The sequence below is a fragment of the Polistes canadensis genome, unplaced genomic scaffold (genome assembly GCF_001313835.1).
Source record: "Polistes canadensis isolate GaletaPanama2010 unplaced genomic scaffold, ASM131383v1 scaffold_36, whole genome shotgun sequence".
NCBI classification, from domain to species: Eukaryota; Metazoa; Arthropoda; class Insecta; order Hymenoptera; family Vespidae; genus Polistes; species Polistes canadensis.
The window spans coordinates 415,484-431,612 of NW_014569583.1; the positions used below are offsets into that span (position 1 = coordinate 415,484).

The 16,129-nt window shown below is 31.1% G+C and overlaps 2 protein-coding genes across 3 annotated transcripts in view; one reads left to right on the forward strand and one right to left on the reverse strand.

Annotated features, from left to right (window-relative positions):
* LOC106784484 (synapsin) overlaps positions 1 to 3,901 on the forward strand; it is a 33,184-nt gene extending 29,283 nt beyond the window's left edge. For both annotated transcript variants that reach the window (XM_014744071.1, XM_014744072.1), the window contains exons 8-11: positions 2,004 to 2,209; positions 2,579 to 2,843; positions 3,001 to 3,256; positions 3,361 to 3,901. In XM_014744071.1, the coding sequence (XP_014599557.1) occupies positions 2,004 to 2,209; positions 2,579 to 2,843; positions 3,001 to 3,256; positions 3,361 to 3,545 (912 nt within the window). In that variant the 3' untranslated portion in view covers positions 3,546 to 3,901. The remainder of the gene's footprint in view (positions 1 to 2,003; positions 2,210 to 2,578; positions 2,844 to 3,000; positions 3,257 to 3,360) is intronic.
* A 6,092-nt stretch (positions 3,902 to 9,993) lies between these two features.
* On the reverse strand, positions 9,994 to 15,873 carry LOC106784486 (leucine-rich repeat-containing protein 15-like). The gene has a single exon (XM_014744080.1). It carries the CDS (start codon positions 13,570 to 13,572, stop codon positions 12,532 to 12,534), a length of 1,041 nt encoding a protein of 346 aa, XP_014599566.1. The 5' UTR covers positions 13,573 to 15,873; the 3' UTR covers positions 9,994 to 12,531.
* Positions 15,874 to 16,129: the final 256 nt, after the last annotated feature.

Here is a 16,129-nt window from a genome sequence, read left to right on the forward strand (position 1 = left end):
TCGTGCTGAGAGAGAGAGAGAGAGAGAGAGAGAGAGAACTTTTGCCAACACCTACGGGTTCGTACAATTTCCACACACGTTCTTTTTCTTTTCTCTATATATTTTTTATATTTTTCTTTTTTCTTTTTTCTTTCTTCCCTTTTTTCTTTTTTTTTTTTTTTTTTTAATGCAGACAAGTCGGCAAACCTTACATCAAGCACCATCGAAACCATTCGTCTCTTTAAATCACGCCCTCGTTTTCAGAGGTCTTTGATATCCCCGACTCTGGTTTTAAAGAAGTCCTGGACGCTTTTGAGGGTGAAAAAAGTGGGGATATATAGTTGAACAACAGAGAGAAAGAGAGAGAGAGAGAAAGAGAGAGTAAGGTGAATGAATGTAATATTAGAGGGTTTTCTTTGAACGAGTTAATTAGTTCTTTTACGTTAGATATTCTTTCATTTTTGACCAAGTACCTTTTGCCAAAGTAACTTGACGTTAAATTAAAGAAACGTTAAGAACACTTTGCTGTGCTTTTTCTTCCCTCTCTCTCACTTTATTTTCTACAAGCTTTTCAAATACCTTGCAAGAATGCAAGAGAACGAAAGAATTGGGTTAAAGTAGAAAGCGCGTTTTAACACGCGTTAATTCGTCTTTAAAACGATCTTCGTTCCTCGTCGCGCATGTCATGTGTAATATATTTTAATTATTTGAAAAAAAAAAACTAAAACGTTTTCGTGCTTTTGCGAAAGTTACAAAATGACATTGGCTATTTTTTTCGTTTTTCGTCAGGACGGATCGTTTAACAACTAGTTCGATATCCTTTTCTTTTTTTCAAACGGATTTCCTTTCTAAAGCACAATTCGTGATATTCGATTAGGAAGTAGTCCATCGTTATCACTTGACTACCATCGTCTCATCATCTACCCCTTGTAACTTTTCACTACGATCATTCTGTATAACTTATACAAAACTTTCGTATTTATTTTAAAACGTTAACATCTTATCTGTACATTTTTTTTGGGGAGGGGGGGGGGGAATTTGTCAACGATCGTTACTTGTATATATATATAATCGTTTGATTATTAATATTAATTAATTACGAACGTAGATTTGATTTATATCGGTTAAAAAAATATTATTATTATATTTTTTTATAAGCAGAAAGATTGAAAGTACACTTTAGTATTAAAATTAAAAATAGATAAAAACAAAAACCCATGGATATAGATTAGAAAAAGATTGTGGTTAGACAACCCTAAAAATTCTTATGCGACAGGGTATACACGCACTTAAGCATACTTTCAAGTTATCAGTGAAGAATTCCAAAACTATCTGAACTAACGGTTAATGTTGGGAAAAGCATTTAAGTTTTACGCTGTTTGTCGATTAACTAACTCAATTACTGCTGGAATTAGATAAAATTTTTAACTCGTTTAGTCTAGTGAAGGAGAAAAAGAGACATCGGATATTTTTTTCCTAGTTATCTCACGTTCCAATTTCGTTTAGTCTCTTTACGTATTTGAAAAACATTTGTAAATGAGAAATCCTCTAAACGATGATCGAATTCCTAGAAACGAAAAATGAACTCTGTTCGAACAATTGTTCTAACATTTTTCATACTGTCTATCAAAAGTGTTAATAAAAATGATTATTATTGAAATAAATGATAACCGACTCTTGTTAATGTTTCTATTCATAAATAATGTTGAAAGCACGAAGATAGATTTAACGAAGATGCTTAATTAATTTCAAGTGATTCTATTATTCTGGACACAATCTAATTATAAATGAACAATACAATCTTTTGTGAAGAGGAAAACGATATAGTAGCGCTCTCTGGAGCGTAAACCCATGAATTAACTACTTGAATTAAACGCGAAATTACCGACCAATGCTTGCTATCTGCATTTTCACAAATATAAAGAGTTAAACCATTAATTTATGGAATTAAATTGACAATATTAAATATACCTCCTTTTGTGGGATGACGATAAAGCTATGATTATTTTTTGGATATTTTTTAGGTAAGCGCACCGCGATTCCCCGTAGTTGTGAAATTAGGACATGCTCATGGAGGTATTGGGAAGGCTCGAGCTGAAACAAATCAAGATTTCTTGGATCTCGCATCTTTGGCAGCATTGGCGAATACTTATATCACCGCTGAGCCATACGTTGACACCAAATTTGACGTACACGTGCAGAAAATAGGAAACAATTACAAGGCCTTCCTGTAAGTCCGTAATTAAATGGGGCAGAGGGGATGGGTAAAGAAAAATAATTGCAATCATTTTTATATGCTTGTTCATTTTCAATCTCCCCTTTTTACGGATTCTAGTTACTTTTCTGCAAACATACTCCAAAAGCACACGGTTTTTGTTTTTTTTTCCAAACAGGTACATCTATCCAATTTACTAATCATTTCCTAGTTATTTGACTTCAGTTATCCGACAGGAACTAGTAATGATTGATCAATAATTTGTATACTCATCTTTGTTTAATTCTCATTGAATGTTGTATCTTCGATAAATAAATAAATCGATCCATATGATTATCTCGTATATATTAAACAATAACGAATGATTGTTGTTTATTATTAAAGACGAAAAAGCATAACTGGAAATTGGAAATCAAACACGGGTTCGGCGATGTTGGAACAAGTACCGGTTAGCGAACGACATCGTGTTTGGATTGACAACGTATGCCAACTTTTTGGTGGCTTGGATATTTGCGCGATCGAACTTCTCGTTGGTAAAGATGGCCGAGAACACATAATAGAAGTTAACGATAGCGCTTTATCATTGATGGGAGATTCTCAGGAAGAAGATCGTCGTCATATAGCCGATTTGGTTACCGCTAAGATGCAAGTACGTTAGATTGTAGAAATTTAATAATACCATTTTTTCTTTTTTTTTTTTTTTTACAGAATTTATTTTACTTACAACTACAAAGATCCACGAGAAAATCTGTGGTGTTTTTTTTTTTCTGTTGTTCTTGTTTTTTTTTCGATGATTTTGCTCGCAGGCTTGTTGCCGACCACCCAGCGTTTTAACGAAAACAGCCTCGAGGGGTTCCATGTCCGGTTCGAGCCAAGCTACGAGTCCTGTTGAAGAATCACGTACGGCACCACCGCCAATAGCACCACCACCTGCACCTTTAGGATCTCATGGAAGTATGAGCTCGATGGCAAGCATAGGTAGCTTAGGTTCTACTACGGCCTTGGCAGGCGACGTTACTACTTCGGATACTCATCATCAACTTCAACGTCGTGATTCTCAAGGTTTCTTATTTTATCTATCTTACTTATCATTCTACCATCCCTCCTATTCTTTAACGTAGTTTAGTTTTTATTATATTTTTATCTATCTTGATTTTTACTTACAGCATCCCAATCTAGCACGGTCAGCAGTGCACCATCGGTCGGTCGAAGATCAGATGAACCACCGACAATACCATCAAGAGTACCTTTCCATCGTCAAGGTAGTCAGTCTCAGACACAAGGTGAAGATACCGAAGATACGATGAAAAATCTTCGAAAAACGTTCGCTGGTATATTCGGTGATATGTAATTCGTTTAATCGGCTGATTAATAATACCCAAGAAATATAGTATCATCAAGAATAATCTGATTAGAAATCAAGAGATAAACGCTAGTTCAAGTCTGACAAAATATATCGTCTTGTTTAAGGGAAGTTTTATTTTAGCAGTTTAACGATTTAAAAAAGAAAAAAAAGAAAAAGTTAATATTTCAAGCGACTCAAGGATTTCCAAAAGTATTTCCTATCGTAGCCTCGCATCGATGTGTAAATATCTATATATTTGCAGATATTTGTTCATTTTTATCTCTGTACACAATTAAGACGCGGTTTCTAGATAAGAAGGTTTTTTCGATCTTGAAAAAAAAAAAAAGAAAAGAAAAAAAAAATAATAATGCTTGGCAGTAGTCGATATATTCGATATAGAAAATTGCTATAATTTTATTTTGATAGATAGATATTACGTAATATATGCACTTTATATACATATGTTTCTTTTACATGAGTAAAGTCAAAATATTGATTATAACGACAAATGTACTTATTAATTCTAATATATAGAACAACGAATTATTTTTTATTAACGAGATTTATAATTCACAATTGTAAATTTATTTCACAATTCTTTAGATTAATTCAATTTGTTTTCTAATTTATGTTGATAATCTTGTATCGTGTAAGCAAAAGTTTCGATATATCGAATAAACAATATGCTTTGACATTTCGTATTTTAAACGCACAAGTAGTTCGTAAGCTTTCAAACAAACAATAAAAATGAGCATTTTAACGTTACGACGATGTCTTTAAAATTACAATGAACTGCATATATATATATACATACATATATATATATATATAATATATACATACATAAATATATATATATATACACACACACTCACAACAAGGTGCTTAGAGAAGTTGATGTTAAATTAGAAAAGATTTTTAAATTGCAACAAGTACGAAATCGAAATCAAAGCCATTTATTAAAAGAAATGTCTATTATCTTCCATAGACTTGCAGTCTGCGAATATATAAATGTTTATGCAAATTCAAGGCTCGTTATTTATTATCTTCCTCGATGCGATAATTAAGATATCTTTGTTTAAATAAAAAAAAAAAAAAAAGGAAAGATATTTCGTCTCCAATTTGTGTTATCACGAATGACAGTGTGTATTTCAATGATGATCGAATATCGTGACTTCAGCACCGATTTAAATTCATTTATTTTTTTATTTTTTTCATCGTTATATGAAAATAAAAATGTTTTGCATTGATTTTATGTATTTCAACGTGCCTTTTAACAATATTGAAGTGTCCTTTTTATAATATTCTTCGAACGCATCAAAAAAGATGCGATGTTAACGGTTAAATTAAAATAAAAACAAATAAAAATGTATCATCTTCGAGACAATTTTTCAATCAAAAGTATTGCACTATGTACAATTTAAAAATCACTATCAATTATTCGAGGTAATATCATTGAATCATTTTTTCTTTTTTATAATATGTTTTCTTATCATCAATAAAATGGAAACAACAAGTGGTACACCGTCCAATGGAAGAAAAAGTTTTGCAATTTTTCAAACCGTTAACAATTTAACGTCCAAGTTCGCAGAAAAAAATACGAAGGAATGAAAAAAAGCATTCATTTTATTGAATTGAATTTTTACAAATTCATTAAAAATTGCTCGGATAATATAAATAAATATTTTGAAAAATAAATCAAAATCAAAAAGATCAATCTCAAGAAAAATAAGAATAATTATTTACGTGTAAAATTTCTCGTTAGAGACAATGTCAAGATAGGAAAAAAATTCAAAAACGTGCAATGGCACTAGTTAATACGTATTACAAATTTTTATTAATTATTCATATATTATAATTGAAAAAAGAGAGAAGCTGAAGCCACGATATTATGCAGATAGGATCGATATTGAAGGGAAGAAAAAAAAAACAAGAAAAAAAAGAAAAAAAGAAAAAGGAGACAATAGAACACGCCAATTAATAAAGACAAAGAATACCTCAGGGGTGCGAACGTAAGCGAACGTAGATGATAACATAGAAAAATTAGAAGAAACTGTCAGTACTGATAGAACAGAAAATGAATGGGAAAAAAAAAAAGAACAAACGTAGAGGGATTAAGAAGTAGCGTTAGACGAATATTCGGCGAATTTTTCTTCGACATGGAAAACGTCAAATTTATTACTACAAAACAAATAGTTTGTTATTTCGTTTAAATCCTTGATAGTTAAAAATTAAAGTGTGTTCTATACATATAGTTAGACCCTATATAGTAAATCCTATCCGATCGCAATTATAATAGCGTTTAATTGAATACATATAATTAATTTTTTGGAATGAAATTTCATTTGAAAACTTATACGTAAGAGTCATCTAATTCCATAAAATCTCTTATTAAATATTTAGGTAACACACACGTATTATCAAAATATCTACCATTATGGTTTCATATTTTTATACTATTTCTTATCCCCGTTATCAAATGTCGATGGTGCGATATTTGATGGAAAATCATTTTTTAAAAAATATCTATCAAGGAGGAAACAAAAAAAAAATATGACCGATAATCCTGAGTAATTTATTTCGTATTGCGTTTTAACAGAGTTGAATAATAAGTATTATATATATATAAAAGAGACATCGCAAAATTTTATTCTAGAGTCGTTTACTTAGAAAACGTTAAACATTCGATTATCACGTAGCATCGCGAAAAAATAACGATAATATTATTCCCCGATGCGAAATTTCTCTCCCCTTTTTCAATTCCCTCCCCCCTCCCCACCCCCGAACAAAATATCTTTGAACGAAGTAATAACAATATTAGCAATATATCAAGAGTTTACAATCCTTTTGTTGCACGAAGGTAAACCGAACAAAACCTTTCACTATTGAACGGCGTCTTCGTTGTTGCGACTTTTGAGCAAACACTGCATGTACGCAAAAATATTATCTCGATTTAAAAAAAAAAAAAAAAAGAAAAAAAACAAAGAAAAACAAAAAAAAAAGGAAAAAAAAAAGAAAAGAAAATACAAAAACATCGTTCCGTTTGATTGTCGAGTTAATAAAAAAAAAAAAAAAAAAAANAAATAAAAAACAAAAAGAAGAAGGAATACCGGCAACGATATCTCTTTCGTGAAAAAAAGGGGGAAGAAAGTGGTTGAGAAATAAAAAAAAAAAAAGAAAAAAAAAGAATGAAAGAAAGAAAAAAAAAAAAACGTACCTACGTGTATTTTCAATATAAATATACTTCCTAGTCGTGATTAGAAGCGTGACACATATTAGAAAAAAGAAGAAAGAAAAAAAAAAAAAAAACGTACCTACGTGTATTTTCAATATAAATATACTTCCTAGTCGTGATTAGAAGCGTGACACATATTAGAAAAAAGAAGAAAAAAACAATTAAAAAAAAGAAAAAAAAAAAAAGAAATAAAAAGCAAAATAAAAATAAAAGAATTAGAGAAGAGTGAAACAATGTTAAATCGGTTCGAGTACGCTATTGAAGTTTCGAATTTGTCTTATGCCAGTTATTAGACGTTCGTTTGTGATCGTTTGAAAATAATTTGAAACATAAGACGGAATGAAAGAAAAAAGACAAAGATGGAAACTTGAAAGAAAAAGAAAACAAAAGAAAACAAATAAAAAAAAAACAACAAAAGCGTATATCATCGAACTATCCTGAACCCCACAATTTTTTGCCCGTAATAATCGAGCATTCGTTTGATACTAATCGAGGAGAAATCTTTTTACGTGCGTAAAGATCACAGTTTGGCGGGTAATAATTAATAATGTTTATTATCGACGGTTGCTGCCAGTTCAGTGCCTCCCAACGTGTCTCTTTTTCTTTCATTTTTTTACATTTCAACGAAAAAGAGACAGTGAATATGGGAAAGAAAGGATTCAATAATAAAACGAGGATTGGAAAAAGAAAAAAATTTACAAACAGAGGAATATCCACCGTCCGCCTCCAAGTTTATAAAGAGAACACATTTGTATCGTTCAATATAAATAAAATCTTTTTTTTTTTATATTATCAACGAACCATAAATAAATGAATTAACAACAAACAGAAAGAGCGAGAGAGAGAGAGAGAGAGAGAGATAAACAAGATTTTATAATCAGAGAACGTAACACCAGCATTTAATTATTGCATTTAATCAAGAGATAACAAACGTGTGTATGTTAACTGAATACTAAAACAAATAAACAAAATGCCATAGTTGGCACGTATCATCTCTTCGTGCATTTAATTAATCAGTATGCATTATTACTTTCGAAAGAGTAAACATCAATTTAAAATACAGTGATTATTTGTTTGGAAATGGTACCGCGTTAACAACGAACTACGACAAAATCAAAGAATGAAATAACAAATAACGATTCGTTCGAACAAAAAGAAAGAAAAAAAAATAATATTAATAATAATAATAAAAAGAATAATAATAATAAGAATAATAAGAATAAGAATAATAATAATAATAAGCGAGAGCATATTAACATCCTCAAATAAAATTAATTGGAAATTGGAGCCAACTAGAGTACGCATTATTGATTTAATCTCGATTATAGCGAAAGCTCGTCAACACGATTAATACTCGAACTCTGTGTAATGGATACTCTTTTAATAATACACATTAAATAAAGTTAATTAAACGATTAACAAAACAAAACAAAAAAAAAAGAAAGAGAATGAAAACATTCATAAATAAATAAAATAAAATAAAATAAAATAAAATAATGTGAAGTTATATAAATCTTTAGTGGTAGACGTTGCTGTCGATGGTGAATAACTAACATAAGTTGCCCCGACACGCGTAACCTCCTTGATTTCAATGCGTGCTAGCCACATGTATAATAATCACACAAGACTACATACAAAAGTTTCGAAACAAAAAAAAAAAAATATATATATATATATATACACATATATAAAAAAAAAAAATAAGTAATAAATATATGACTATTAATTGACATTAATAATGATAAATATATTGCTGCATTAAACGTTATTAATGATTATTATCTTCGAATACATCTCGATGTTACTCATTCGATAAAACAAAATATTAATATAATTGATAATCAGCCTATCGTGCCGAGGAAAGATGAAAGAAAAGAAAAGAAAAGAAATAAAAAACAAATGATCAAGAGCAAGACCAACGTTGAGCAACGTTAAAAGGTTTTAACAATAAGAAAGAGACACAGGTCTAATTAATACTACGTATTTATATAATATATAATGTATAGATGGAAGAGTATAAATCGTGTTAAGTGAAAACGCAGAGAATCGAAGATTTCAAGTGGAAAAGAACAAAAAAAAAAAAAAAAGAAAATACAAGAAAATAATGGGAGAAAGATCGAGTTGATGGTCAGAAAATTTCGAAGGAATTCAATCAAAAACAAAAAAAAGATATGTGCGCAAAAAAAGGATGGGTGTGAAACGATAAAGAGAAAAGAAGGAAAGGAAGAAAATGGAAAAGTAAAAAAAAAAAAAGAAAAACACATATAGAAACATCCTGAGATGAATAAAATCTATAATATCATATAATAAATGATAGATGATCAACGAAGATCAGAACCAAGGATGGTCAAATCTCCTAGAGAATTAAGCCTCCTAACTTATTGTTAGATGAATGACAATATAAAACCATGAAGCTCGAAGAAGATGGGCATTAGCGTGTAGGAAGAAAGACTGGTGGGGTGGGTGGGGAAGGGAAAGGGGGTTGGGTGGGTGGGTGGTAGGGGTATGTTTTATTTTGTCCTTTTAACCTTTCTCAAATCCCTCGTAATCGTTGAATTGCGTGGGGGGTCATCGTCTTTCTCGTTTCTTAGAACTATGATGGGCGCTGCTTGCTTTTACGTAAGAAAGGAAAATATAAGTAAAAAAAAAGATAAAATTATGGAAAAGGGTAAAGTTGATACGAACAACTAAAGTGGTAATAGGAGTGGATTGGATGAAGAAGAAGAATAAGAAGAAGAAGATGAAGAAGATGAAGAAGATAAAACAGCGTTAGGATGAAATACGAATGTCTTATGTATCTATAGATATAAATTCACGTAGATTGATTTGTTTCTTTTCCACCTACGTACAGGATGCAATTTGTTATCGTTATAAATAGGGGAAGAGGGGGTGAGGGTTGGGAAGGGAGGGAGGGTGGGGGATATAATTAAACATTAAACGAATACAAGAAGAAGAAAACTAAAAGAAAGACAGTATATACTAACATAAAAGCTAAGGAATAGTAGTATGCGACGAAAAGATAAAATTCAAATGCAATTTCTATTTGTCATCGTTAATTGTTATATACATATATATATAGATATATATATATATATATTATTTGATTTTTCTTAATGAGAACTATATGGTCTCTACAAATATGTGTAAGCGTATAGTTTAATTAAATTACCTGTAATCCGGATGATCAACAACACGCAGGAAGAACACACACGTGCGGGATAAACGACGAGAGATTATAATGAAGAAATCGTGTAAAATAATAGATAAAAGAGAGAGGGAAAAAGAAAATAATAATAATAATGAAAATAAAAAAACAAACAAACAGCAGACACATTTATAGAATAGATATACCTAGTTACGCGAGAGTAAGCGGGTAATTGATTACATTTTAACGGCAAAATTTATTTCGATATTTGTAATTTACGTACTCGTTTATCGATTCACGACGATCACTTTACATTCGTTTGTTTGATTATTTATTTCCGTTACTCGTGGATAATTTTTGAAAAAAAAGAAAAACTAAAACCAAAAAAGAAAAAAGAGAAGAATGATTACAGCGTTTCGATCAACTGGACAAATAATTCATTTGTATGAATAATTGATGATAAAAAATGGGACGATTGTTCAGCGAGCACGAGAGATATAATTAACTATTATAAGAAACGCGTTGTGTGTTGCGATAATGAAATTTATTCGACGAGGATTAATGTATTTTGAGAATAATTTTGAACGATAGATTGGGTGTCAATTTTTTTGTTTTGGTTTCTTTTTGTAAAAGATGGGAAATTATTATTGATTAATTCGTTTAATTTCACTTACATTCATTTTTATACATTCGAAAGTTTCATTATTACATCAATGATTTCAACGTAATAACATCAAACGATTTTTCGAACGTCGGTTTTATCGAGCATTATTATTACTCTCATCGATTGACTGTTAAAATCACCATAGAATTATGATGATATATTTCATAATGCGTTTCCTAATATTTACGATTGTTATTGGAAAATGTGCGCAATCATAAATGTGTTAAAGTTATAGATGAATGTCCATTGTGTTATAATACATATAATATATGTTGCGTTGTCATTGAATATTATTATATTATGATTATGATTATTATTAATTATTATTGTACTGCTATTATATATCAATATTAACGAAATCGATGGCAATGAAAAAATGAAATAATATTGCCCGTGGCGACAAATATTTTAGAAAGTCTCCCCTCCCTCCTGCGCGTGATGCTATAAATATAAATAATCGATGTGTAATAATCGTCGTAACCACAAAGTTTTCCAATTCACCGATTAGTCGATGCACTTGTAAGATGTAAATCGTGATTTAAACGAAAATGAAAAGAAAAAAAAAACAAGCAAAGAAAAGAAGAAGAAAAAGACGATAAAAAGAACACAAGAAAAGAACAAAATTATTTATCAATCTTCGATAAATGTATCGCGCGAGAGAAAGAAGTAATTAAAAGAAGCAAAAAGAAAAAAAAAAAGAAAAGAGAAAAAAAAAAGAAAAAAAAAAAGAGGAGACATTTGTAATCCGCGATTAGAGATTAATCGGGCACGCTGTATTTGAAATGTGTCCGACCTATTATAGGATTCGTTAAAAAATATGATTAACGCGAAACCAGCTGAAAAACTGTAATAATAAACAAAATATATATCTAAAAATAAGCGTAAAAACGATAACAACAGCGAGTAATAACCATTTAACACTGCATCACATAATCCTTGACAAAAAAATTCATTCTTTCTTTTGTTTTCATTAAATTTTTTGCTTTGTTTTTCCTTCCTTTCTTTTTTTTTTTTTTTTCATTTCGTAAGAGAATACATTCTTATGAAGGTAATAAAGGAACATAGTAGAAATGAAAAAGAAATATCTTATAATCAAACGATAGTCTTGTCCAATTCTGTGTTCAATGAATAATTTCGATACATTCCACCGAGTCCAACTTCTCGACTGAAGGAAGCATTTCGAGGATAATAGGTTGTAGGAACGGTATGAATTGTAGGCGCGTACCAACCATAATCCATGGAAGTACTCCTATAACAGGGATGTGGAAGAGGAACGTCGTCTTGACGATATCCTTTGAATATCCCTATAAAGACGACGATCGATAGATCAGTTACACACACTTACGTATACAATTTCCTTTGTTCGAAAAATCGATATTGATATCATGTATATCGATAAATTTACTTTCCAACAACTCGTTCTTTCGATTCTTCGCCTATTTGCATAGTTTTCTCATAGTCGACTCGAAGACACGTTACATACAGTTTATTTTAGTACATACGCATAACAGTTGCAGCTGTTTAACATTTATCATCGAGCGTTTCCACGTGACCGATATCGAAAGATAAATTATTTTTTTTCCCTTGCACGGCGCGCGAAAAATATTATATTATATTATATGTCATATTATTTTTCAACTCGATTTTTATATTTGAAATGAGAAAAAGAAAAAAAAAAAGAGAACATTATCCTCGAAGAGTTATCCGATATATTATTAATATTTTATATTTGTTTCGTGTATAGTACCTCCTCCCTTCCCCCTTCCTCCTTTCCGCCCCACCAACAAATCTATCGTATTTCGATTAATTGTTTGTTTCTGCAAAACATATTATTTACTATTAATCGAATTTTTTGATTGATATTGAAATTGAATAGGCTATCATAATTGTTTACAATTTCTTGAAAACACAATTTTTTCTATTAACAACACAATGAGAGAAAAAAGAACTACTCTTTGATTTCTACGCAATCGTACGGTTCCTGATAATTGACATTGGTGCAATGATATTTTTTAGTAAATTCGAAATAATGTTCGATCAATTCGTTGTTTATTTTAAATCCAGGCTCAACAGTGACGAGCTTCATTTTGGCGAATGCAGACATGTCGACGTAACGTAGCTTGTTGTTATTAAGAAATAAAATTGATAGCTCGTCTAATCCCTCAAAGGTGTCTTTCTCAATCGTTTCGATTTCATTCCCGTTCAACCAAAGTGAATTTAAGCTTTTCAAATGTCGGAACATTCCACCAGGAAGAGATTGGAAATGATTTTTCCCAAGATCCAACTCGTTTATTTCGTTCAGCCCACGAAATACGTCCGAATGTAAATTGGATATTTTGTTCCTTGACAAGTAAAGTAAATCTATATGAGGGAGTCCAGCAAATGTTCCAATCGGTATCTCCGTAATTCCATTAGAATCCAACGCGAGTGTTTCCAATTGTCTCAAACCTTTAAAAGCATTTCTCTTAAGTACAATATTATTATTAGTTGCATAAAGCTCGTGAAGTTCCGTCAATCCTCTCCAAACATTCGGGCGAAGATCGGAAATATTATTATTATCCAATAGCAACGTTTCCAAATAATTCAATTCGGTGAAAACACCATCCTTGATATCTCGAATAGAATTATTTCGCAAATCCAAATACGTCAATTGATCTAAGGTCTCGAAATAATACTTCGACACGATCGACAAATTATTGTTTCGCAAATAAAGAGCCGTAGAATTGTTGACACGAACAAATGCGTTCTTTTTGATATCCGTTATTCCAAGATCCTCGAGATGTAACTCGGTATCTTCGATCGTTTGAACGGCTTTTACGTCTTTGAAGGCTACACTCTCGAGTACTCCGTTTGAAATACAAACATGAAGGTGGTTATAAACCTGGCAGTCGATTTCTTCTTCAGTATAACCGTACGCGAATAATAACGTGGAAGATGATAGAACTCGTAAGACGAGAACGAGAAAGCACAGCATGATATTATTCAACATGATGTTCACCGTAAAGCTGAACTTACACTGACCCCGTGGGAGATCGTTTTCTCTTCATATAGACAACTTCTCTCGCTTTTACCATTTCTCCAGATATCGCACCAGTAAATACTCCGATTATGAGAAAATTACTCCCATCTTATGCTGCTTCAAAGCTCTTAATCATTAAAATACTAGATATTCTTTGTAACTCTTGTCGAATTTTTCTTACTTTAATGAAAATGTGCTTTGGCGTTAAATGAAATTCCTCATTTGATCCTACAAAGCCGAGCATTATACGAATCTTCTGCGAATTACTCTCGAAACTCACACAATGGGTACTACTTAATACTTATTTATACGATAATACATTATATTAGATATATGAATAATTTATGGCTCAAGTTTGTAAAAAAAAAGAATTTATTTATAAATACCGAAGCGCATTTATTTAAAAACTCGTAAATTTTGATTCTCAAAGAACACAGATTCACAGAGAAATTATTTAATAATCTTAACTAACAATATTTGCAATTAATTTCGTGAGAAAGGATTTTCAATGGACTCTTCACGAATAAACAATAACTAATAATAATACATGAGGTATACGCGATGACATACATAAAAAAGTTTATTATTCAAGATAAGATTCGAACGGGTGCAAGCAGTGATCGAGTACGGGTTGCTTATTAATAGCCGAGCGTTATCGTGCACTTAACGAGAATATCTTTTGGTAGACTTTACGACTAATTGCGAAGAAGGAATACTTAACAGTTAAGAAGTAAGAAATGTTTCTCTATTCTCAACAAATTCTAATTAATTAAAATTGAAGATTTAATTAAAATAAAAGTTTATTAAACAGCTAATAGATCTCTACACTCTGGAATAATAATTTCCGTTGACAAGATGATCGAAAACGATAAATAAAATTAAAATCTCGAGTTGTGTGTGGGTGGAGGGGGAGGTGGGGGAGAAGAAGAAAGAAAAAAGAAAATTGCTAAACTTTAGCATCGTCTTTAAAATTTCATTTTTTTCTGACAATATCGTCTGAGAATGTGATAGAAAGAGAACAAATCGTTTATGGTAGCGTAAAAGGTTATCCTACGGGTGAACCGACTACAAGTTTTATATTTGATATAATAACGTTAGCGTGATTTTTATCGTATTATTTGAATTACTTTCCCTCTCTCTTTTGTTTTTACTGATTCGCCTGAATAAAGTTTTGTTTCGAATCGCATCGCGCACACTTTTTATTTTTGTTCTTTGTTTTTTTTTTCTTGCATTGGTCGTTATACTCACTCGGATACATAAATCGTGTCGGAAGTTTGCAAGTTCGATAAATTTCATCGGTTCGAGGACGCAATCCATCATCTTCCGAATCATTTTTCCTTTCGTTGCAAGGACAAGAAGTAGTTTTGGACATTTCCAAATATTTGCACATCGAAGTGAAATTAACGCGACGGAATTATTCAAGATATTTGATTGGCGAAGGAGTTCATCGAAGAATAACGTTTGGTTTCATGTCATCAAATGTGATGGGGAATTCACGAAACCATCTCCATCTTTGATTTGCTACCATAGTTACGTTATTTCGATCGCAAATGTTATATCGATTTAACAAACCGTTTTCCATTTGTTAAAGCTTTTACTTTTTTGTTTACATATATATTGCGTTGCGTTTTAATAAATACGGAATTTAATAAATCAGTGTAGTGTATCTCTCATGGCAATTATCGACTACCGGATAACAATAAAATGTTATTTTGATAATCGTACTACTACAAAACGCGCTCTTATCTCTTTCGAAGCTTTTAATGTTTCTCGTATATCTTCATTTCTCGACGGATTCAGTCATAAATATAGTCAGAAAACTGGCAGCGTCGATGCAACGACGATCGTGGGAAGAAAATGGTTAAAAAAAATAGTAGAAATGCATAAGCGCGCTCGAGTGTACGTTTTCTAAGTATACAGATAGGGGTACCCCTCTCCTCTTTAAAGCTTACCGATTAGAAAAGGGTCAATGAGCTTACCAGGTGAACGACTAGCTTGAGCACTGGTCGTCGTCTGCTTTAAATTCTTACAACGTCCGAGGAACTTTATGTTGGTCGCGTTATCGCAGTCTCGTGATAATAAGAAAAAGCTAATAAATAAAACATTTTTGTTTCTTTTCTTTTCTTTTTTTTTTTTTGTTTTCCATTGACTCTTTTACGACAATCGAGAAAAGGGGAAAGGAAATGCATCTTTTTAATGAGATAATTTTGTTTGTTTATTATATATATATACGAGTACGCGTTAAGACGTAAAATAATAACGTCAAACGCGTATCGACATATTTTTATGATATATTAATTTTTTTTGTTTTGATTTTCATCCATAATAAATAGAAACAAATCGAACGTTTTTTTTTCTTTTCAATTCAATGCGAACAAATTTGAAAGGAGTATAAAAATAATGACCGTGTCACAAACAGAGAATATGATGATAATTTTGTCCTTCGAAGGGAATTAAAACTCGTATCAAATCTTATTAACAATACGCGAACGAATAATAAATATAAACGTTACGTATTTGTTTAATT

What these genes read in the sequence shown, in the direction of transcription:
- LOC106784486 (XM_014744080.1), bottom strand. Translation starts at nt 13,572, where the DNA reads ATGTTGAATAATATCATGCTGTGCTTTCTCGTTCTCGTCTTACGAGTT.